The sequence below is a fragment of the Myodes glareolus genome, chromosome 25, assembly GCF_982192425.1.
Source record: "Myodes glareolus chromosome 25, mMyoGla1.1, whole genome shotgun sequence".
In the NCBI taxonomy this organism is placed as follows: domain Eukaryota; kingdom Metazoa; phylum Chordata; class Mammalia; order Rodentia; family Cricetidae; genus Myodes; species Myodes glareolus.
Genome location: NC_142050.1, coordinates 34,888,106 through 34,911,629, shown reverse-complemented (window position 1 = coordinate 34,911,629; position 23,524 = coordinate 34,888,106). Strand labels below are relative to the sequence as shown.

Below are 23,524 nucleotides of genomic sequence, written 5' to 3'. Positions count from 1 at the left end.
CTCTATTATCCTTTCTCTATGGGCTCAGTTAAAGTGTTTGCTAATTACTGTCTCACAGACAGTGGGCTAGCATGAAACATTCCTGTCTGTGTTGCTGAGATCAATGACATCTATCGATCTATTTCCATCTTCAGTGACCCGTTCCTTCCTGTAGGATACAATTTGTTACTAATCTTTACTGTGAGATAATTTCATTTTTTTCCTTCTTTATGGATCAGTGTCTTCTTTGTATGTCAAGTTCCATTTATTATCTACTGAGTAGATGATTTATCGGATGCAATCTAAGTTCTGTTTTATTGTTAGCTAGTACATACTGTTTTAACTTTGCCTTTTTCAATTCTTCCTTTACTAGATACAAAACATGTCTGCTACAAATGACGAATACTAACAGTTGAGAGTTAAAAATATCAGCAGCATGTGTTTCTTCCCAGATTTATTTAAATCTGCTGTATCCCATTTCTCAGGAAATATTGCTGATTCTGTCACTATTTTAACTTTCAGGATATTATAGTTTTAAGGTAGCAATTATTTCTTCAAGTAGATTTAAAACATAGAGGTTTTCCTCTAAATTGGACCATAGATCCTCAGGTTAATGTCTTTCTAAGACTATGAAACTGATTGGGCATTTTTTTTCCTTTTTCTTCTTCTTTGCCCTGTTATGACCTTAGTAATAACCTGTTAGTACTGGTTAGAATCTATGTCTATTGAACGAAAACTAAAAAGGCACATACACAAAATTACTGTCAGGGAGAAAGGGTACTTGGATTTTTTTAAAATCTTGTCATTAAAAAGAGGTTTGCAAGCCCAATATAAATAAAATTATTAGTGAATTTTAGATCTCTTAAGCAATGACGGGGAGGGTTTCCAGATAAACTCCTAAACTCCCCACCTTTCTTAAATTACTCCACTTTACTTTGACAACGACTGGACATTAATACCATGGCAGATAGAGAGAAAGAAAGAGCGATGTTTCTAGATGTAGAGAGGTTGTATTTGGAACATGATATTGTTGAGTTACAGGCATAACCTAGAATCAGAAAATACTAGCACTGAAAGTGATTATAACAATAAACCCAAATCAGTTCTCATCTGCAGAAAGGGATGTGGGTTTAGTTGCTCTCTAAGTCCTTAATTATATGGACACTCATTGGGCAAGTACCCCTGCCACCGTTGCTGTTTAGACTTCTTCATCATCTAGGGCAGTAGAACTTTCCAGCAGGCTGATGTTCACCTTAGTTCTTGATGAAATTGGGGAGGAACAATAAAAATTAATGACATAGTCTTATGGAAAGAGGATGATTCCTAAAACTTATGTGGGACATTGAAGCATGGTTAATAAAAACTCAGAGAGAGAGAAATTGGGGTTCAATCTAAAGATCTGAAAAGTAAAAACAGCCAGCCACGGGCTCTTACCTTGACCTCAGTCTGAAAATGGTGATTCTGCCTCCAGGAATCTCAGAATGAGACTGTTTATTGAGAGCTGTTTCCTCCCGTTTCATAATCCTCTCTAGGGATGGGATTAAACGCGTGTACTGCTGTCATTAAACGCATGCACTGCCCAGTTTCTTGGGCAACTAGTGTGGCTACTGGGATTAAAGGTGCTTGTCAACATGGCTACTGGGATTAAAGGTGCGTGTTTTCATAATCTGGTCTGTAAGGCTGACCAGTGGGACTGTTTTACTCTCAGATCTTCAGGCGGTCTTGATTTACTAAAACACAATTGAAACGCTGCTACAGGACATTGTGAACTAGATGATTATGATGTCACCACTAGTTGTCTGGGTAGAATTTCTTCCTTCTTGACTCACGTAGTGTGTTGGAGAGGGAGAAACCCATATTGCTAGTTTCACTGAGACTATTGAAGCACAGAAGGTTGATTAGAGGATGCTAAGAGAACAGCCTGTAGATTACCTGCTCAGAAGTCACCAGCCGCACCAAGTCTCTGTTTCCCCAGATGCTAGAAAGAGAGTGGGCTTAAACAGGGTGGCTTTAGTCCTAAGGAGCCAAGGGCATAAGACATAAGATAATCCTTAGAACTCTGGAGACAAGGCCATCTGAAAAGCCTGTTGATTGTCTCTGTCCTGAAAGTTGTAAAGTAGGAAGCAGTATTTTGAAAGGGAGTTACTTATTCCATGAGAATGGGGCCTGTTGCTGCGGCTGTTTGTGTGAGTCAAAGAGTGAGAGGTGGCTTGGGAATGGAAGCGTGGAGGAGGAGTAGCCACTGCCGGAGAGGATGCTTGAGAAAGAGGGAGGGGCTCAGTTACTGTGGGAAAATGTCTTGGATAGTTGGCCTTCAAAGGAAGGTTTATTTTGGCTCACAATTTGTCGGTGGTCACTTGGGCATTGCATTTGGTCTTATTCCAAGGCAGCACATAATGGTGGGGGCACGTCATAGGAAGAGCAATTTAAAAGGGGGTAGGGTCATGACATCAGTGGTCTAACTTACTCCTACAAAGCTCCACTCCTTAAAGGTTCTGCCATCTCCGATAATGGCGTGGGCTGGAAAACAAACATTTAATACATCTGATTTCAGAGTACATTCAAGATCCTGGGCCTGAGTGTGGTGGCCCAGGTCTGAAATACCGGCACTACACAGGCTGAAGCAGGAGGAGTGAGGCTCCAAGTTCAGAACTAGCTGCACAGCAGCATCTTCTTCTGATAAAAAGAAACCATAGCGGGCTGGATAGATGGCTCAGTGGTTAAGAGCACCACCTGCTCATCTAAAGGTTCTGAGTTCAATTCCCAGCAACCGCATGGTGGCTTACAACCATCTGTAATGAGATCTGGTGCCCTCTTCTGGCCTGCAGGAATGCATGTAGGCAGAATACTGTATACATAATAAATAAATAAATCTAAAAAAAAAAGAAACTATAGCAATGTCGTCATCAGCAACAACAACACTCCAAACCGTGGAAGATGGAATAAATACTTAGCTTTCTCTTTCAGATTAGGAATTTTTATATTTCTTTTTTTTCATTTCTTCTTTGTCTATGTTATGGAGTATTATATTGATTCTATTTTTCTGTATGTCCTGAAAACTATTCCCAACACCCTGGGCTAAATTATTCATCTTTTCTCAGTAGGCTATGTTATATCATCCTCAGGTCATGTCCTCCCTGTCCCTCCTTTACTCAGTAGGCTATCTTGTTACATCCATTGTCATGTCCTGAGAAAGATGAACTTGTTTTTCTCAGCATGTTTTTATTTACCATGTCTGTAGATGTACGAACACCAGTATTTTAGTCACCTGTTTTAAAAAAAAAATTTGATTCTGTCTATAATATGGATAGTGAAATATCCATTGATCCTTTATAGTCTTTCACATTATTCTAACTATATTTGGGCATTTATTTTTCAAAATTTGTTACAGAGTTGATTTCATAAGTATGCTGGGTTAGATTTTAGACTTTAAAGTCTTAAACTGAGTAACTCATTTTTATTTTTATCTCTGTATTTAGTAAAGCAGATTTGAAATCATTTTAAGAGGTTTGAGTTAAAAAGAAAAACCTTGTCTAAGTTTTAAAATTTACTAAGGATATATTGTCCACAGAAATATTAGTAATTCAGTGTAGAAATTGGTAAAGATGCACTTTGTCCCTTTTATTTACTTTTTATTATGCTGGCTTTAGTTATTTGGTAGATAGCACAAAGGAACGCTTGGCGTTAATTAATTTGGCATGAGGGTTGTCAAGATGGCTCGGCAGATAAAGGCACGTGACTTGCCACCAATTCAACTCTTGGAAGCTACATGGTGGGAGGAGAATCCACTCCTGCAAGTTGTCCTCTGGCTTTCACATGTGCCGTATAACATGCAACCCAAACGTGCAAGACACATAAAAATATATTCATCCTTTTACCGGCACAGTTACATTTAGATTTATACTCTGTCAAATGGAAAGTTCTTATCTGTGGGAGTTTATAGTACAGTTCCTCAGAAGCTTTGCAGATGTGATTCATTTGTAGCTATGGTTTCTTCAAGTTCTTGCTGTACTGATGACTAATGATGCTAACAGAGACTTTTGGTTATCTACAATGGCTGTAGGTGTGACTTCTCTGAAATACTAGCCACTGACTCTTGGCTCTTCTTTGCCTTGTTTGGATAGGCTGCCCTGCAAGTTGGGGGCCATGGAGAAAGGCTGCACCAGTGTCGGGAAGTGATGCTTCTGACTTACAAGTCCATCCCCATGCAAGTAGATGGGGAGCCATGTAGGTTGGCACCTGCTATGATTCGGATCTCCTTGAGGAATCAGGCCAACATGGTACAGAAGAGCAAGCGGAGAACCTCCATGCCTTTGCTCAATGAGTGAGTCCTGGCTTGCCTTCCTGGGTGACAATGAGACACGGGAAAGCAGGTGGCAGAGCATGTGCATGGTCTGGGGACCTCACTGTGTTGGAAAGGGGAGAAAAGTCAAGAAAGCACCAGAGGCCCTAGTTTGCTCTTGTGGGAACATGTGCAATCAGTTGTACTTTTTATTGGATAGTTATTTAACCTTCTTTGGGGTAAATTTTGCTGTATGTAAGATAGATGATTCTCCCTCACTGACCACTTAGGAATATATTGTGTTCAGATGAACTAGTTTTAATTTCTAGTTTGGTTTAGGGAGGCCTATCCCTTGCCCCTTGTTGTGTTGCATTTCTTTCTGTCTGTCAACGAGTGATCCTTTCCCTACCTTTCTATTTGGGCTCCCATGTCCTCAACTCAGTTTTGCCTTCCAAGGCAGCATCTGCCCATACTTAATTTGACTCGCTATGTTTACTTTAAACACCCAGTAGGCCTTCCTTCCTATACTTTTTTATGTTCTTAGGTGTTTTGATAAGCTGATACAAGGTAAGACAATGAAGAATAGGTAACATAGAACATACGTTCTTTTTCTAGTGTACGTTACTCAAATTGGTAACTTAATTGTCTGCTTGGGATTGGAGAGATAGCTGGAGAAAGAAGAGGATTTAGGTCATCTTTTTTAATACCTTCTAGATATCATGTCATGATGCCTAAGGTCACTTAAGGGCTTAGTCTTGGGTCATTCTCTGTCACAGTGAGGGACCTCAAAGGTGCACCTCCTGTCTGCTCTCTGTATTGCATGGTTACCAGTCGTACTGAATGGCTAGCTTCCTGGCGGTGCCTGCAAGGCAGCGGCATGCTTGGCCATGTGTTCATGAAGTCAAGGTGAGAATCTGCACAGGCTCCCAGAATATCTGATGACGCAGGTGCCACCGCTCCTGTCACCTCTCTCCGTGGCAGCATATGCTCAGGAAGAGCACCAGACAGCGCTCTCCAAGCACCGCAGCTTCTGGCATCCGCTTCTAAGTTGGAGGCTGGCGTGAGAAGTCCGCTTCCTCTGTTCTCAGAGTGCGGACTTCCTGGAACATTGTCCTGGTTGTTTCCCACAGCTTCCGTTTACTCCTTCTACTCTGAGTTGATAGTTCTTGCTTTATTTACATTTTTTTTTTGCAGCTGGCAAAACCTCTTGGCGCATTGCTGATGCTTTCCGTCCTTGCTGCCTTTTCCTTCTTCTAGGTTGAAGACGTAATTGTTGAGTTTATATGCTAAAGAAAGACAAGATGTCAGTGATTGTACATGGGTCTCCATATGTCTTCTAGAAATGGTAGTCAAACCATGACACTCGGTTTGGCAGAAACCTCAGAACTAAGGAATGGAAAGCTACCTCTGGATTTGTGCAGTGGCCGAGGTGCCTAGGCTACTTGTAGGTCACCTATGGAAAAGATCGAATAAAGCTCAGTGGTTTGCTATCGCTGAAGTGAAGGGTATGGTCTCATGACCTTCTTAGGCGTGAAACTGTTTTCAAGTGTTCAGTTTCAAACAACTTTAACACTTCTGTCAAGAAAGAATTTTACTTCTCTAGGTAATCCTGTTGATCAGAGGTCATGTGGCTTTGTTTATGTGCAAAATAAATACACACGAGTGTTTTGTTTTGTCCTCATGGCATGTGTGACATGTGACACTTCTTGCAGTTGATTGTACAGGTGACCAAGAGCAGCCTCATCTAAAAAGATGCTGACACTTCCTACTTGGGGTAGTGTTCCCATTGTAACTCCCCCATGTCACACAGGAGACTGTATGCAATGGGAGTCAGAGCACACTATCTATTTTTCAAAAGAAAATAACTAAAACTTGGAAAATAAGAGATATTTTATCACTATATATAAAACTATTATTCAACACTGTATTTTAAGGAACTCAATACTGATAATACTTTTTCAAAGAAAAAGGAATAAACCTGGTTATCATGTCATACCTTTCACTAAGCCTGGCTTTCTCTCTTCTTAATCCTTTTTCATCTCTATAGTTAATTTCTACTTCATTATAAAACAGTTCTTTCTCTCTGTTTTTTTAAGATCTAACTTCTTCCTCTGTATTTCCAAGTAGAGTTTCAAGTTTAAAGTCAACCTTGATGTTAGGACTTTTTCTTTAACCTTCTGTGCCTTTGAACTTCTCTCTGTCTTGTCCACCATTATATGACAGAAGAGGTATTTAAAAACATGTTACTTCTTTATTTCTCTGCCTCCCTTTTTTCTTGCCTACTTTGTTTCTCTTTCCTTCCTTGCTTTCTTCTCCTTCCTTCCTTTCTCCCTCTTTTTCTTTCTTTCTTTTTTTTTATAAACTGAAACTGTTTCATTTGCTTAATTTGCTTTCTAATTTTCTAATAAGAAAAATATATTTTTCTTACTAGAAGAGGCAGACAACTGGTTTACAGTGTCATAAATTTTTATCTCAAGGCCAGTGTGTGTGTGTGTGTGTGTGTGTGTGCATATGTGTATATGTGCAAATGTGTGCATATATGCATGGGTGTCTGTGCTCCCAATGAAGGGACAGTAACTACTTGGTTCATCTAAGGAACTGGGCTTTCATTCATTTTACCTGGGAACACTTGCTATTTTAATACTTATGTTCCCTGAATAACTGCTTCTTCTTCCTTGAATGCTGGTGTGTCTCACACATCTGCTCTCTCTTTAGGACATTGAATCTTAGATCTGTGACTTCAGCCTTGACTCTTTTCCCAAACTGAAGACGAGTCCTCAAACACTGTTATTGACAGTGTTTTCCTTAAGAGGTTTTGTGGCCACCTTAGATTACACAAGAAGAACCAGACTCTTAACTCTACGGCCTGTGCATTTCCTCCTCCTCCTCCTAATCCACATGCATCTCTTCTTCACCCATGTGCTCATTCATCATGTCTCTGGTCCCTGGGAGGCATCTCACTCACCTCCACTCCTCTACACTTAGCAGGTTAGCTAGCACGTTCCTTGAAACCCACCTTCAGTCCATCACTCACATCTTTAATGCACACCTTCCCTTCTTACACTAGGGAACTACTAATATGCTCTCACTACTGATTAATTTTCTGGCTCACTCTGCTTCCCTTTTTCAGAAAGATGGTTGTTCCTCTCCATCAATTAGAATCGTCTCCAAAAAGTGGAAATCCCATGTTCCTTACCTTCACAACAGTTTTTGGTCTTTGCCATCTCCATCCTGTTCTCCTTGTCCCAGACAGCTATTGCCTTTCTTCATAATCATCATTATTTTGCCCCTGAGTTTTCTTCTCACAGTGGCCCCTTCCTCCTCTCATCTGCCAGTCCTGCTCACAGTGCGAAATCCAACTTGCGCATCACTTCCACCAAGTACCATCCTCTAGCTAATTCTAGCAGTTGGCTGTACCTCTTGGAGATGTTCCCATCACATCATCTGTCAATATAGTGCATCCATCATCCATTGGCTTCTCTCTGCTCTGTGGGGGAGGCCCTCGGCTTTTCCTCTCAGCATGCCTGGTACCTGTCATCATCACTGAGACATGAACACATCTTGAAGCAATGATGCACACATGAACTCCATTAGTACTTTGATTTCTGCTACATTTCTATGAAACTATTACAAGCTAACAGCTATCTAAAATCTCACGACTACAGAGGTAATATAGAATGTGTTCTGAGGATGTCTTGTTACAAGTGTAGGACAAATATTGAATCATTTAGATGTAGTTACATGGACAAACGGAAGGAGTCTCCATGAGAGACAGCTAAATAGTAGGCCTTCATAATACCACTATGTCCATATTTATTATGAGAGGAAAAATACTTTCCAGAAAATAATGCTAACTTTATTAGTATATACAAAATAAAATGTGTTCACTAACCCCATGTTGGCAAGGGAGCATACTTTATTGTAACATTTGAATCTACACAGACTATGGAGTCACAGTAAATATTTTCTCCACAAAATGTCAGAGATTTTTTCTAGGTTTCTTTTACTAATACCCTGGCAATATGTCAGTCAAATACATTTCAGTTATGTTCTGTATTATGAAGCACCATTGAAGGAGGTCAGAAGCTTAAAGTAACTGGTGCCTAAGGGAGGTCCTTCAGCTGTTACCCTAACTTCACTAGCAATTGTGAAAGATGGTCGTTTTGCACAAAGGCAAGAGTTCTAGTTAGCTAATTTTGAATTGGGCAATCAGGTTCCATCATCCTTGGCTACTGAGGCATATTGTTGGTTTTAACAGAGAGTCTTTGAAGATAATGTGGATCGAACACTGACATAAACTCATGGGTGACCTTCTGAGAGAGTGTATGTACCCATTAGATGGAGGATCGTGGGGGGGGGCTGTTGCTCAGCACTTAGAGAAATTTAAACAAGAGAGGGAAAGAAGATGACAATACAGAAATGAGAGTGAGTTTGGGGGTTCAGCTTGTTAAACTGTGCAATGCCTACTTTCCAATAGCATTTGTGAGCTCTCCCATCACAAGAGAATAAAGAAAGGAGAGATGTGTATGGTTTATGTTTATGGTTTCACTTTTGTACATAGACTATGGGTGAAATTAAGGCACCTAAGGGATGGAAATGGGATTTTATTTTAAAGGATTGCTGGAGTTTTCAGAAGGTCTCTGCTGTTTAGCTAAAAAAAAAGCTCAAGGTAGTTGAACCCCTATTTTCAAGATGGCTCTCTGATGGATTTCAAAGGCAAGGTCCGAGGATGAAACTAACTTGCCTCCTCAAGCAGGAGTCGGTGGTGCTGGTTTCCCATTCTGATGCAGAAGCCTGTACCTTTGTTCTTGAGTTGTCCTGAATGTCCTGGAGCCAAGGTCCTGTGCCCACAGCCCACCCCCCAGCCTTGGCCCTGTGCTCCAGTTCGTGGCTTGCCTGGAACTAGCTGCTTCCGTGTGTCCTGTTGGCTTCATTGCTATCACCGGCTTCTCTGGATTATTTCCATGGCTGGCTTGGTTTCTTTTTATTTATTATTTACATATTTACTTTTCTTTCATCGCTGTTGGTGATGCGCTCATTTAATTTCTGTTTAAACTTTGTATGTCTCTCTTTTTTTCCCCGGCTTGTTCCTTGTTTGTCCACGCTGTCCTGCTGACTCTGTCTTCGCTGCTCATTCCCTGCTGCCTCTAGCATCCATCAGGCGCAAGCTGCGGACCTGCGGCGAGTGTCTGCTCCCCCCGGCTCCTTTACCATGTGAGTACAGTGCCATTCTCTTTTGACACTCTTTCCCCAACGTCTCCTCCTCGGGGGTAGGTCACCTGCGACATCCTTTTCCTCCACAGGTCTGCTGCTCGTCTGAGGGGCCCACCCGATCACAGATGCTTTCAGACCCCTCTTTTTACGGGAAATGGAGCCGGAGCGGCAGAGCTCTTTGTGCTTCGTATGCCCCCACCCACTATACATTTGCCTTTTCGTCTTTTTATGACATGCTTCTGGGCCCGTGGTTGTGTGGGTTGGTATAACAGTCTATGCTAAGCATCACTATTTTTCTGAGTTTGGTAGGACAGTTAGCATATCTCATTACAGTTGTATCTAAGGAAGTACTCGTGGCCCTAACATTGTGTGTGGAGCTTATTTTTGTGCCAAAAAACCCACAGCTGTTATACAATAATCAGTGACCCTGAGCTGTCAACTGAGTTAGCAGAAATTTATTGTTATGCATATTTAGAGGTTTATGCTCGGTATACTCCAGGGTATTTTCTGGTAAAACTGAATAAACAAAATGGAACTATTAGTTTTAGGATTTTACTTTAGTATTTTTGGTGCTAAATGATGGTTTGTCTTTCTTCCTTGCCCCATATAATATTTGTGACCTACTGTTTATTATGCTTCAAGTACTATGCTAGGTCTTCGTATGTGCTAAGTAATTTATTGTTAAGATAATACTATGTATGTGTAATAGCACGCTCTCCTCTACATACATGTCCACGATCACACTAATAAGTCACAGACAGAGACTAAAACTCAGGCAATCAAACTTGCAAACTCATGTTGCCTTCTGCCTGTCTGGAGTCTGTGTATTTCTCAAGACCCAGTGTGGTGATCACCTTTTCAAAGAATTCTTCCTTGACTCTTGCTATCAGAGTCGTTCATACCTCACTGGAGTTCACGGTTGATGAATCTGTTAGACTTTGTAAAATTTAACTTGGTTCTCCTTACCTGATCTGTCAATGTGTGTCTATCCCACAGTAGACTTGGCCTAATTGAGATGATTGGCAATATTGCCTTATGAATCTTTGTGTTCCAGACCTGTTCCCAGAGCTTTGGGAAACCAAGCCACAGCTGTTTGGTGGGGTTAATGATTAGGAACATATGTGTGTATGAGGAGCCGTGTGACGTCTGAAGTCTGGCAGTGCTGTAGCAAAGTACTTCCCAAAGCTTAGTTACCTGATCTTGTCTCATCTTAAAGAGATTCCCATTTCTTAGAACTGTGTATGTAACTGAGGAGCATTTCTTTTTTCCCTGGCTGAGTTCCAGGCACTGTTTTATATTGCAGGATCTAGTTAGTGATCAACATAACCACTTAGTACTTGTATGTAGCGCTAACTACAATTGAGCAATCAAAACCCAACAGGGTAATGGTATTTCATGTCCAATCTGCTGACATTTGCAGGGTAAAATTCTGTAGGCTCCTCAGTAAATGTGTCTTGAAAATAATTGGCTGCCAGTCTTCTGATCACTCTCTGAGGGGTACCTTCTTTAGATCAAAGAAATGAGAATGCCCACAACAGAGATGGATGTGAGTGTGTGAATTCCTATCCCCAGCAGAGTTGTTTTGACATTGTAGCCATGAATCTTAAGTGGGGCTTTTATTTTGTACTCCAGGAGTGAGTTGCTACGGTGACATAAATGGTGTTTTTTCCACAGGTAGAGCAGAAAGTAGGTGTGGCTATTTTAAAACTGTAGCATTAATATGAGAATATTTCATATCTGTGTCTTACTATTACAGCATATAGATATTTCAGCTTTGAAAAACAGATGGGAGTGTTTGAGCAACAAAACTTAGGGCATTTTGGTGGAATATAGAAACCAGGTGGTAAAATCTGACATTTAGAACAAGGACAGGGAGAGAATCCCAAGCAAAGCCATTCATTTTGTGCCTTTACATCATGAACCAGCGGTGGCTTAGCCTCGTCTGCCCACGTCATTTGTGAAGCCCAGACATTCTCAGCCTGTTAACGGTGTTGCTTCTGTGACAATGCAGACCTGGCATCCTCCGGTTTAGCAATTGGAATAGCTTGGCTTATTTTATTCCAATCTGTATACCTATGTTTCTTTTGCATTGTTGTATCAGCTAGGGGGTGTAGTACGATATTAAATAAGAATGGGCACCCTTGCTTTGCTCTTGATTTTAGGAAATCATTCCTTTTTCACTGTTAAGTTAATTTTAATTTATTTTATGTGTGTATATTTGCTTGCATGAATATCTCTTCACCACATGAATGCCTGGTGTCACCTGAGTCCAGAAAGGGATGATCAATCCCCTGAAGCTGGAATTACAGATGGTTGTGAGCTTCCATGTAGGTTCTAGGACTCCATCCCAGGTCCTCAAGGAAGCAGCCAGCACTTTGAACTGCTGAACCATTTCCCCAGCACCAGCTGTAAATTTCTTTTTTGAAGCGTTTTCTAGCAAGGTATTTGCAAAAGATTCCATCATTTATTTGTTAGAATTTGCCAGTAAGTGAGATCATTTGGCAATCAGGATTTTTCTTTCAATCTTTAAATTGTAGATTTAAGGAGCTGGACACACAAAATACACACACACACACAAACACACAGAGGGAAAGAGAGAGAGAGAGAGAGAGAGAGAGAGAGAGAGAGAGAGAGAAAGAAAGAGAGAGAGAGAGAGAGAGATGGGAGTTCAACAGGTCACAGATCCAGTGGATCTGAAAGTCTCTTCTAGCCTCCCTGAGCATCAGGCAAGTACACGGTATGCGTCCATGCATGCAGACAAATATTTACACACAGGAAATAAAAAAGTAATAATCCTTTAAGCAGTAGATACAATTATCTTAGAAGCTCTAGGGCTATTCAGGTTGTTTATCTTTCCTGGGTGAATTTTTCATAGTCGTTTTATTTTTCAAAGGCTTTGTCCATTTCCCTTATGTTGGCAATTAATATGTATGGAATTGTGAAAAGAATTTCCTTATCTCTTATTTCTGTGGAGTCTGTAGAGAGAGTTCTCTTTCATTTGTGGTGTTTGTAATTCAATGTATCAGTCAGTCTTGGCAGAGTTCTATTTTATCCCTACCCTCTCAAATTGTCTGTTGGTTACATTCCCTTTTGCGGATGTTTTCCTATTTGAAATTTGGTTGAGTCTTGCCCATTTTAATTCCTCCCTTCTACTCATATTGAGTTAATTTTGTTTAACCTTGTTCTGGCACCTTGAAGAACCTGAGTTTCCTTCTTTGTTTTGTTTTTGTTTTTTTTCCTTAGTAAGCAGGTGGCTTGGTGAAGTTTAAGCTACAAATTCTGATTTCCTGCAGGCTTCGAAAATATTTATTGGTGTTCTTCCATTGGTCGTCATGTCCATACCAAGTCACCAGTATGGGACCCAGGTCTAGCTTTTAGCTTCTTCAAGTCGATGGCTTGATACTTAAGATGGCGTTCACATAAGTGCACCCTGGCACAAGACCCTTGAGTGACGTGCTCAGAAACCTTTATGAAGTCATTTTCTGAGCTCCTTTCTTTGGACAGGCATTCCTCTCTTAGTCCTTCAACCAGAAAATTAAAGCTTCAAGATATGTGTTTGTGCCTAGTGCTGTGACCGAAAGAGAAAGAGAAGCTATGAGGTTTGGTGGCATCCTCTGGGCATCACAGTTGCTGCAATCAGAAAGGAAATCCTGTTCTTATCGTTAGTACTCTTAGCTACCTCAAGGCCTTTGTCATGGTAGCCACCAGTGCAGCGAAAGGACCCAACTCCGAACTGTGAATAAATGAAGGGGAAAAAAAATGAAAGATTTTTTTTCAGTGATTTGGCACTGTAAGGGGTCCCTTTCTTGAACTCGAGGCAGACCAGGCTTTCTCCCAGCACCTTCCCTGCCTGTACCTGACATCCACTCTCAGGTTGGATGCTGCCGGAGTCCAGCTGCAGTCTGCAAGAGGGGGACAGTGATGGAGCTCACTGGTGGGGGAAGAGAGTCTGCCTTCTGCCTCCTTCCCCAGTCTGTTGCTAGTTCTCACTTTCCAAAATTCCCTTAGGGCTGCTTTATTGCTTTACTTAGCTAGGGAGGAAGCACTGTGTAGAGCCCTCCATCCATAAGATCACCTGGGCCACCATCCCAAGTCTCCAGGCACAGGTCCATTGTCCCATGTCTTTCCTTACTGCCCACTTCAGCTACACAGCGCATGTCACAGCTCATGACAGCAAAGCATCTCTGCCGATGCCAGGGCATTCTAACTACCACGGACATACGTTACGTGTAATACACTGTCCAGAGTTACGACCTAGACGCAAACAGGATCTGCCTGATGCTAACTTGCTTTTTGCCTTAGGGAATGTAGGGTTAGACACAGATCCAGAGGGACAGGGTAACTTGTCATATCTGACCACAGGCTGAATATGACTCAGCTTTGCAAATTGAGTTTGATAAATGAAGGCTCCTTGGTAAAGGGTAAAAGTAAATTGATTTTCATCGCAAAAGTCAAGAGTTTGACAGAGAGAAGGTGAAATGTTGTCACAATGCCATTTTTTTTGTTAAGGTTCTGTTTTGGGTTAGAATGAAGAGTCCCATAGCTGAAAAGCTGCAGATGCAGAACCGAGAACTTGCCATCCCCCATGCCTGAAGCAGACAGACCACCCATCTGTGGTTACATGTCTGTGTGCCTCTGGTGGTGGAGCTACACCAGTCTCTGCAACTCATTAGAAAATAGCATAATTGTCTTCTTTAGCTAGTCACATCAAAGCTTTCCTGGCATTTCCTTAACCTTGTGTGGTATATCATACCACATCTGTTTGTCTCGTTTATGCAATCCTGACCCTCTAATTAGAAAATAAGACTTGGAATTGGAAGATACACGTCCTGCAAGACACTTTTTCTGTTTCTTCTTTTGCTAAACTCTCTAGCTTCACCCAGGACAGTATCAAGAATACTGTTCTACACGAGAAGCAAGTTTCACAGTTTGCAGACACGCAGGTCTGTAAACTGTGAAATTCGCTTCTAGTGTAGAAGGATGGGCTCTCCCTCGGAAGTGGTTTGAATTCCACATATCAGCTTCTTGGTAGAAAATGCACAAACTTTAATGATAACCTAAGGGTGAATGGCACTCACTTCTAGAAGGGTCTGAGATAGAAAATGTCCAGATTCATATTGGTGGATTTTAAAATTTTGTATCATATTATCCAGCTCCCCAAACCAGTTTTGAGGCTACTAAAAGATCTAGGCACCCCAACTGTGGTCAGGTTGTTTGTTCATAATTGTTACTTTTATCATGTCTTTGTGCATTTACCTCTGAAGAGTAGTAATATAAATGCTTTGCCTTATAATTTTAGTGAGCCTATGTTACTCCTACAGAGGTAAAAGGAGCCAACTGGTTCCTGTTTTAAAAGATCAGGTGAGAAATTGTTCTGTTTATAGAATCGAAAGAAACTTGATTGCAGGGTCAGTGAGACAGGGGTAGCTTCGCACTCTCTGGAAAGCAAAGCTATTCGCCCGCTGTACCTTTGACCAAAAGAATCTACCAGACTTTGCCTGTTCCCAGGTTTTCTTTCCAGACTCTCCCCAGATGCCCACATTTTCTGTTACCTGGTTAGTCACTTCACACCACTGTCCACAGTTTTTTGATTTCTTTTCTTTTCCTCTACCACTCTTCCCTGCTAGTTCATGTGATAGACATGCTAAATGGGAAATTTTGAGGGAAAAGCAAGTAAGGAGAACTCTGGCTTTCTCTCGGGCTGCTTCCAAACCAATGTCCAGGCTGCAACTCAAATAACAGTCTTCTTGGGTCTTTATGTCATGCAAGTTTTGCCTGGAGCTCCTTCCCTCTGTCCCAGCTTCATTCTGCTCAGGGAGGTGTCATGACATAAGGACAGGGGAAGCAAGGGCAGAGCACAGGTCTCTGGCTGAAGTATCTTCTCCTCCACCACAGCAAGAAGCTTCTGATTTAAGCATTTGGATATGCCTGCCTTTGTCTGTATGACTTGGATCATGGGCTCATTATCCTTTCGTATTTTGTTTTTAAAACAACTTAAAAAATGTTTTTGATCCTTGAGGTTTCCATCAACCCTGAAGTTCTGTTATGGTAAATCTAAGGCGTGATGTTGTGGGAGGTTACTTGTTGGTTCTGTGTGAAATAATCACACAGAAACTATATTATTTGTGATACTGTTTGGCCAATAATTTTAGCATATTTCTGGCTAACTCTTACATCTGAATTTAACCCATCTCCATTAATCTAATTAGTGGTGTATTGCCATGAGGTCATGGCCTACCAGCAAAGTTTCAGCATGTCTGTCTCAACAGCAGCTCCATGGCTTTTCCCTACTCCTTCTTTCTTCCAGCATTCAGTTTAGTTTTCCCTGCCTACCTCTACTCCCTGCACAGGCCCAAGACAGTTTCTTTATTAACCAATGGTATTCACAGCATACAGAGGGGAATCCCACATCAGTGTGACTCTAAATTTCATTAGAAATCGGCCCCAAAAGGAGACATCAAGAAGATCGGTCATGGGACTGCAGGGTCGTTTTTGGTTCTGGGTACTGGGCAGGAGGTTAGGTTCTGCATTGTACTGGAAAATGTAGTTAAAGCTTGATTGGGCTGTTTGCAAGAACCCATGTGGGTTTCATAGTTGGCCAGAAAGGTGATATGTACTTACATGGCATTAAACATTGTATTGTGACCAGCTTAGCACCTTGGTGACCGCATTGCGTTGCTAATTACTGTCATGTCTTTTTCATAGATGAGAAAATGGAAAAGGAATGGTAAGAACCTGGGTCCTGAGGCAGGTTGTTTCCTAATTTTCTGAGAAATCACCAGTCATACTGACATCCAAAGGGGCTACACCAGCTTGCACTCCCATCAGCAATGCAGGAGTGTTCTCTTTACCCCACATGCTCTCTAGCATAAGTTGTCATCAATGTTTTTGATTTTGGCCATTCTTACAGGTGTAAGATGGAATCTCAGAGTTATTTTGATTTGCATTTCTCTGATGACTAAGGATGTTGAACATTTCCTTAAGTGTCTTTCTGCCATTTTAGAGAGTTCTCCGTTTGAGAACTCCGTTGAGTGTTCTCCGTTTAGGTCTGTACCCCCAACTTTTGTTTTTACTGGATTATTTGTTCTTTGAATGACCAGTTTCTTGAGTTCTTTGTATATTTTGGAGACCAGACCTCGGTCTAAGATCTTTTCCCATTCTGTAGACTGTCATTTTGTCTTATTGACCGTGTTCTTTGCTTTATAGAAGCTTCTCAGTTTCAGGAGGTCCTATTTATTAATTGTTTCTCTCAGTGTCTGTGCTGCTGGAGTTATATTTAGGAAGGGGTCTCCGGTGCCAATGTGTTCAAATGTGCTTCCCACTTTCTCTTCTATGAGGTTCAGTGTGATTGAATTTTTGTTGAGGTCTTTGATCTCTTTGGACTTGAGTTTTGTGCATAGTGATAGATATGGGTCTGTTTTTATTCTTCTATATGTTGATATCCAGATATGCCAGCACCAGTTGTTGAATATGCTTTCTTTTTTTCCATTTTATATTTTTTGCTTGTTTGTCAGAAATCAAGTGTTCATAGATGTGTGGTGAGAGTGCAAACTGGTACAGACCCTTTGGATATCAGTGTGACAATTTCTCAGAAGATTATGAAACAACCTTCCTCAAGACCCAGCAATAGCACTTTTGGGTATATATCCAAAGGATGCTCAATTGTGCCACAAGAATATGTGCTCACCTATGTTCATAGCAGCATTGTTTGTCATAGCCAGAACCTGGAAACAACATAAATGCCTTTTGACCAAAGAAAGGATAAGGAAAATGTGGTTCTTTTACACAATGGAATACTACACAGCAGAAAAAAGTGACATCTTGAGATTTGCAGGCAAATGGATGAATCTAGAAAACATCATATTTAGTGTGGTAACTCAGACCCAGAAAGACAAACATCTTATGTACTCACTCTTAAGTGGCTTTTAGACATAAAACAAAGAAAACAAGCCTAAAATTCATAATCCCAGAGAACTTAGACAACAATGAGGACCCTAAGAGAGACATACATAGATCTAATCTACATGGGAAGTAGAAAAAGACAAGATCTCCTGAGTAAATTGGGAGCATGGGAACCATGGGAGAGGGTAGAAGTGGAGGGAAGAGAAAGAGAAGGGAGCCGAGAAAAAAATGTATAATTCAATAAAAATCAATAAAAAAGTTTAAAAAATATGGTAGGAAGCTTGCTTTCTAATATACTGTAAGTCCTTAAAGTTAGGGTTAAAACACAGGCCTTTCTGCTTTGAGGATAATGCCTATGTCATTGAACTCTATCATCAATACCAGATCTGGCCATTTCCAAAGTGTATATGTGTATGAGTTACATATTTTAATCAAATTATACCAAATAAGCTTTTAAAAGAACAAAAAAAGCAGATGTGAGTTACTAAGGATTTGGTTTTACACATTTTCAATGTTTGACTCTTTGAAGTTGAGGATCCAAGTGTTGTTATAAGAAGAGGTTTAGAGAGATACCCAGTTAAATTCTAGGAGAGCTGAAGAATTTGGAGACTCTTAGACGGACTAGTGACTATGCTCAGTCAGCATAGGCCTAGCAGGGAGGGCCATGCTTCCTCCTAAGGTGAGGGCCAGCATCAGACTTAGCCAGAAGGGCCATGCATACTTTCTCCTATAGTGAGGGTCAACATTAGGCTTACCTGGAAGGACCATGCACACTTCTTCCTGCAATAAGGGTTGGCTTCTATGTTGTCCTAAGGCAGAGGTCAGTACAGGGCTCAGGATCCAGTGCACTTATGTAAAGGCCCAATGCATTAAGGACTCCCTGGATGTTGAAAATTAAATCACATTGCTTTTAAAATTTATATTTATAGGTGAATTATTCATATCTATGCAGGTGGATGAACAATCTTTAGACTCAGCACTTTGTATATAGTAGAAGTTTATTTCAAGAGTAAGGTCAATATTTGGGGCTGGTTTTTCCCTGGGCATAAGGGACTGTTGTCAAAGTCAGCTTTAGGATAAGAGAGAGTCCTTGGAAGTGTTTCTGAATTGTGCATGCTCTTATGTATAATTTTTAAGTAACAGAAAAGGAATGAGAATAATTTATATGTATTTTTAGCGAATTTTTTTGCATTATCTGTTAATTTTGAGGGTTATTGTGCACATGTGCAATCACACATGTTTGGCAGTCAGAGGGCATTATGGAAATTCATTTTCTCCTTTCACAATGTGAGGCCATGAACTGAGCCCAGGGGGTCAGGTTTATTAGCAAGTGCCCTTTCCCCTCACTGGGCCATCTTGCTGGCCCTAACAAAAAATAGTTTTTAAAATATAAAATAATTGAGGAATGGGAGATGTAGTTCAGTGAGGGAGTGTTTAGCTAGCATGTACAAGAGAAATTGTTTGATTTCTCCGTACTGTAAAGAAAGGAAAACAAACATAAAAGTCTAGCCTTAAAAACAGTAAAAGGCTCAGAGAACATGAAGTCATGATTTCAATTTTTTTTGCATATCATATATTCTGTCAGGAGAAGTGGAAATTGGGGCCTGAAGAGCCACAACAGGGATGTGTGGAGTTAGCAGGGATTTGGGGCCTTTGTGAAACTTGGGGTAGTAACTGTTGGTCAATATATATATAAACATATATGTGTGTGTGTAAATATATATAATTAATACATATATGTATGTATGTATGTATGTATAACTAACTATGGGATTGAACCAAATGACTAGGCACTCACTGCATTCGGGTTGACACCTGTAAGAATTTTCTTGGGTTTTCTTAACAAAGGAGTGCTCACCACAGGCTGAGCAGCCACAGAATTGTGTTTTCTCAGGCCTTGGGAGGCTGGACCACTGAGTCAGGGTGAGGCTCCCTGTCTCCTAGACTTAGAGACAGCTGTCTTCTCCACAGGACTTCATGGGTCTTCTGTGCATGGCTACCAGATTCCTTCCTTTTATAAAGAAAATGCTTTGATGTGCTTGATTCTGCCATTATGATCTTATTTGAACTTAATTTTCCCTTAAAATACCTATTCTCTGCATATTACAAGTCATATTCTGAGACACTTGGGATGGTTTTATGCATCAATAGGGGTGGGGCATGACTTGACTTGTAGAAGCATCATATTAAATACATTGGACTTGGATTTTATTTATTTTCCTTTGTGTGTCTCTGGCAGGTTGAGGACTGACATGCACTCATCACTTAATTCTTGAAAATAATTTTTATTAGAAGGTATAAAAGGAGATGAAAGAGAATTCCTATTTATGTCAGTATATTTTCAGAGTCCATTACGTGGGTTCAGAGTGAAGTTGCTGGCCTGTCTCCAGATTCATTTTCTACAAAATAGAGCGAGTGAGTAAGAGATTCTTTGAATTTAGTTCAGATATGACCTCCTAAGGCACCGTTGTAATGAAACAACCATGAAATGGCTTCCTGACTGTAAACGGAAAGGGAAGGGTTTGTTCTGATCAGCTTCATGAACAGCAGATTTATTTATAAATGGTTTCTCCACCCAGGAAAGAAATTTGTAGACGTTATAACCATGTTTACTGCATTAGAGAACAAAAGAGCCACGCTTCCCCCTTTGCTCTAGTACAAAGGAGAGAAAACATTGGTTCCCTCCTAGTAAAGTAAAGTAAATGTCTAGAAGTTTCTTTGATAGCTGGATTATTTTTAAATTTTCTGAGTCTGTTTACGAAATACTGTGTGGGTCAGTGAGAAGGCCCCGTGGCTCCAGACACTCCCTGCTGTGCCTGCCTGACAACCTGAGTCCACTTCCTGGAGCCCACATAAGGCATAAAATTGTTCTCTAACTTCCACACACGTGCTGTGGCACACGTGCTGGAACATACATCATGATCACAAACCCAATAATACATAAGTGAATAAATAAATTCTAAGCATACATAAAATATAATGTACTGTTAAACCATTTAAGAAAACCGTTTCTTATGTAATATTTAAATTTTGTTGATTTTGTCGGTTACCTTTCTCATTGCTTTAACCAAATGCCTGGCAGGAAGCAGCTTAACAAAGGCAAGGTTTGCTCTGGTTCAGAGATGAGGGCAGAACCTAGCATGACGAGGAGGAAGGCATGGTGTCTAGAACACCTGTCAAGGTGTGGTTGGAGGAGCGTTAGGCTGTTTGCTCACATCTGGGCAGATTGGAAACAAAAAGAAGAAATCCAGAGGTCATCTGACTTCCTTCTTTCCCACCTCCTATTGAAATTTGACCCTGGCTCATGAGCTGTTGCCACCCACGTCAGGGTAGATCTTGCTTTCTCAGTCCTTCTGGAATCACCTTCGCAGATACACCCGGCTTTTGAGTGTCTCTTGGGTGATTCTGAAGTCAGTCAAATGGACACTGAAGACTGACAGTCATCACATCTGGCCAATGCTGTTTTTTGTTTCCTTCCTCTAGAATAAAGCAAGGACTGTTCTCCCATCAAGTTTCTTTCCCAGGAAAGCAAGTCCAACACCTGATTGTCAGTGTCCCATTTCAATAGGAACATGCACCGTTGTGCACACATTCCAAGCTTTCCGGACCCAACGGACTGAAAGGATATCTGTGCAAATCACTCTCTTATTATTAGAGCAAAATTTCAGGACAGGGTTGCTGTTTAAAGAAAAGATTTTTGGTTTTTTTATTTTTAGGTCACAGCTTTGGAGGCTAACTGTTGAGACAGCATGGCATGGGCTTCAGGGGCTTGTCTGGACTGCATTCCTTCCTGCAGGTGGCAGCGGCAGTCACATATGTGAGAGTTAAAGAGAGGTCACTTAACCTAACATGAAGGGCCAAGGAGCCCGGAGTCCTATGGTCTCTTCCAAAGCCAGTGCCCTTAACCAACCTCTAGCTACTTCTGTCATGGCCACACTATACCCTCGGGAGGAACACACATAGCAATAGTTGCATTGATTTTTGCTCTGTTATTGCTTCATGTTTCTTGACAAGGACTTTTATTGCTTTGAAGGACTATTTTTGTTCATAAACAAACAAACTTTAGTTCTTGATTTTTTTTCCCATTGCATTATATACAAAATAAGTGTTGCAACTTATTTTATATTTATTTTGCCTGGTACATTCATTCATTTGGCACTGTTTAGTTCACCCGAGGACTCTGAGAGGTTGGAAGCGGGGTGTCCATGCCTGTATTTGTAAATTTAATCCCAGCCCTCTTCCTGTCACGTCTGAAAGGCCACACATTTTCTTCTGTGAAATGACATTTTTAAAACTGTGCAAATCCTAGCATTCCCCCTCCAATGCTCCTCTCCAACAAAGGGAACTCAATTTGTCAGCTGTGAATGCGATTTACCAGGATAATAAAGCAGTCTGGGATTGTAAACCGACATGACACTTTCTAGACAGCAAATAAGTGTGAGATCTTTGTTGTTAAGCAGACATTGAATCCTGACACAGAAAATGTCTGACTTCTTGAGCGCAGGAGAGCTGCAGTCATCCTGATGGTTTGTGAGTCACATTATGTCTCGCTGGCTCCCTCCCCCAAACTCCTTGTCCCCACGGTTCTCCCTTCAGTATGAACAACAAAGAAACACCCCCTGCTATCTCAGGGCTTGTAAAAGTACCTCAAGCCAGCACTTTATCCTCGAACCCTAAGACATTTTTTAGTAACCAGGAACCATGGTTCATGGATTTGTTTCTTAAGGTGAAAATTACTTTGACCTGATAAGTTAGAAGCACAGGACTTAATTCTGCCCTTGCTTCAGTTCCCACTGTCATTTATGGTTTTTATTATTGTGATGATTACAAAGTTTTCATTTTAATTTCCAGCGGTGAATGTTCATTGTGTGTGGTATTGGGTTACATAAGGGCACTTTCATTATCTGATGTACCTTAAGATACAAGCATATAACGTATTGTTCTCAACCATTCTTCATCCCAGCTGTTCAAACCTGCAGAACTTTATTACATTAAAAAAAGCAAAAACAAAAACCCACACGTTCCTTTTACATCGAAACCCTACCTGTCTCGTTTCTGGTGTGTTTGCCTCTTCTTTGCCTCCCACCATGGCCTTTCATCAGTGTTCATGCTCTTTGAGCATGGAACATTATATGGCTGTGTGAGCGAGGGACTTCGAGACATTTTTCCTCGAAGGCTGCCATCTTTCATTGCCAGCATAGCAAATAAAAGGGCCAAGAGTCTCCAACGCCCCCCCATAAAAATTAATTTTTTTTTAAATTTAATAAATTTAATAAAAATGGTATCTGATTACAGCTAGAGATTCTTCTCAGTTTCTTTGATAGCTGCTAACATGTTAAAAGCTTAATCATATACTGTGAGGGATAGAAGCCCAGCTGCCGGTGGTATCTTGACTGTAAGGTGCTCATGATTTAACAGGTGTGAGGGAGGAAGCAAAATCATTTGTCCTGGTCATATGTCCAATTCCAACAGTGGGCAATAGAATATGGTGTTTGTAGCTGCAGGGAGATCCTCTAGGCTCGGGGTGATGGTGGTGGTTTGGTGTGTGGAAGTTTTAATGGGAGGATCGGAGAAGCATGGACATTAGAAAGATGTTTAGAAGAAAAGGAGAGAGTGAAGGGAGGAAGGGGGACTTCCTGTGTGCTTAGTTGGGAAGTCAGAAGACAACTTCCAACAGAAGTTCAAGAGAAAAAGAGGTTTGGGGAGCAGCTATAACCAGTGTGGAACGCTGTCTGAATGTGAGGTAGGGTTAGGAGTGCGGATGGACTCAGCCTGCAGAGATGGAGGGGAAGGGGAAACTGAGGATAGACAGTCTTGACATTGTGCAGAGGAAGCTCTAGTTTGACAGTCAGCGGAGGCAGCTGTGCTATAGCCTCTTCAAAAGTAAATGTGACTTCTGTGGTGCAGAGGTGCGGTCTGGTGTGGTGCAGAGGTGAGGTCTGGTGTTTTGCGGAGCTGGGCTCTGGTGTGGTGCAGAGGTGAGGTCTGGTGTGGTGCGGAGCTGGGGTCTGGTGTGGTGCAGAGGTGAGGTCTGGTGTGGTGCAGAGCTGGAGTCTGGTGTGGTGCAGAGCTGGGCTCTGGTGTGGTGCAGAGGTGAGGTCTGGTGTGGTGCAGAGCTGGGGTCTGGTGTGGTGCAGAGGTGAGGTC

At 41.2% G+C, this 23,524-nt stretch overlaps 1 protein-coding gene across 6 annotated transcripts in view; it reads left to right on the top strand.

Moving 5' to 3' along the window:
• Nucleotides 1-23,524, top strand: part of Dgki (diacylglycerol kinase iota) — a 455,950-nt gene that overhangs the window by 285,442 nt on the left and 146,984 nt on the right. For 5 of the 6 annotated variants that reach the window (XM_085683755.2, XM_085683753.2, XM_085683756.2 and 2 more), the window contains 2 exons: nt 4,104-4,303; nt 9,413-9,475. In XM_085683755.2, the coding sequence (XP_085539881.1) occupies nt 4,104-4,303; nt 9,413-9,475 (263 nt within the window). The remainder of the gene's footprint in view (nt 1-4,103; nt 4,304-9,412; nt 9,476-23,524) is intronic. The other variant, XM_085683757.2, reaches the window with a different exon arrangement.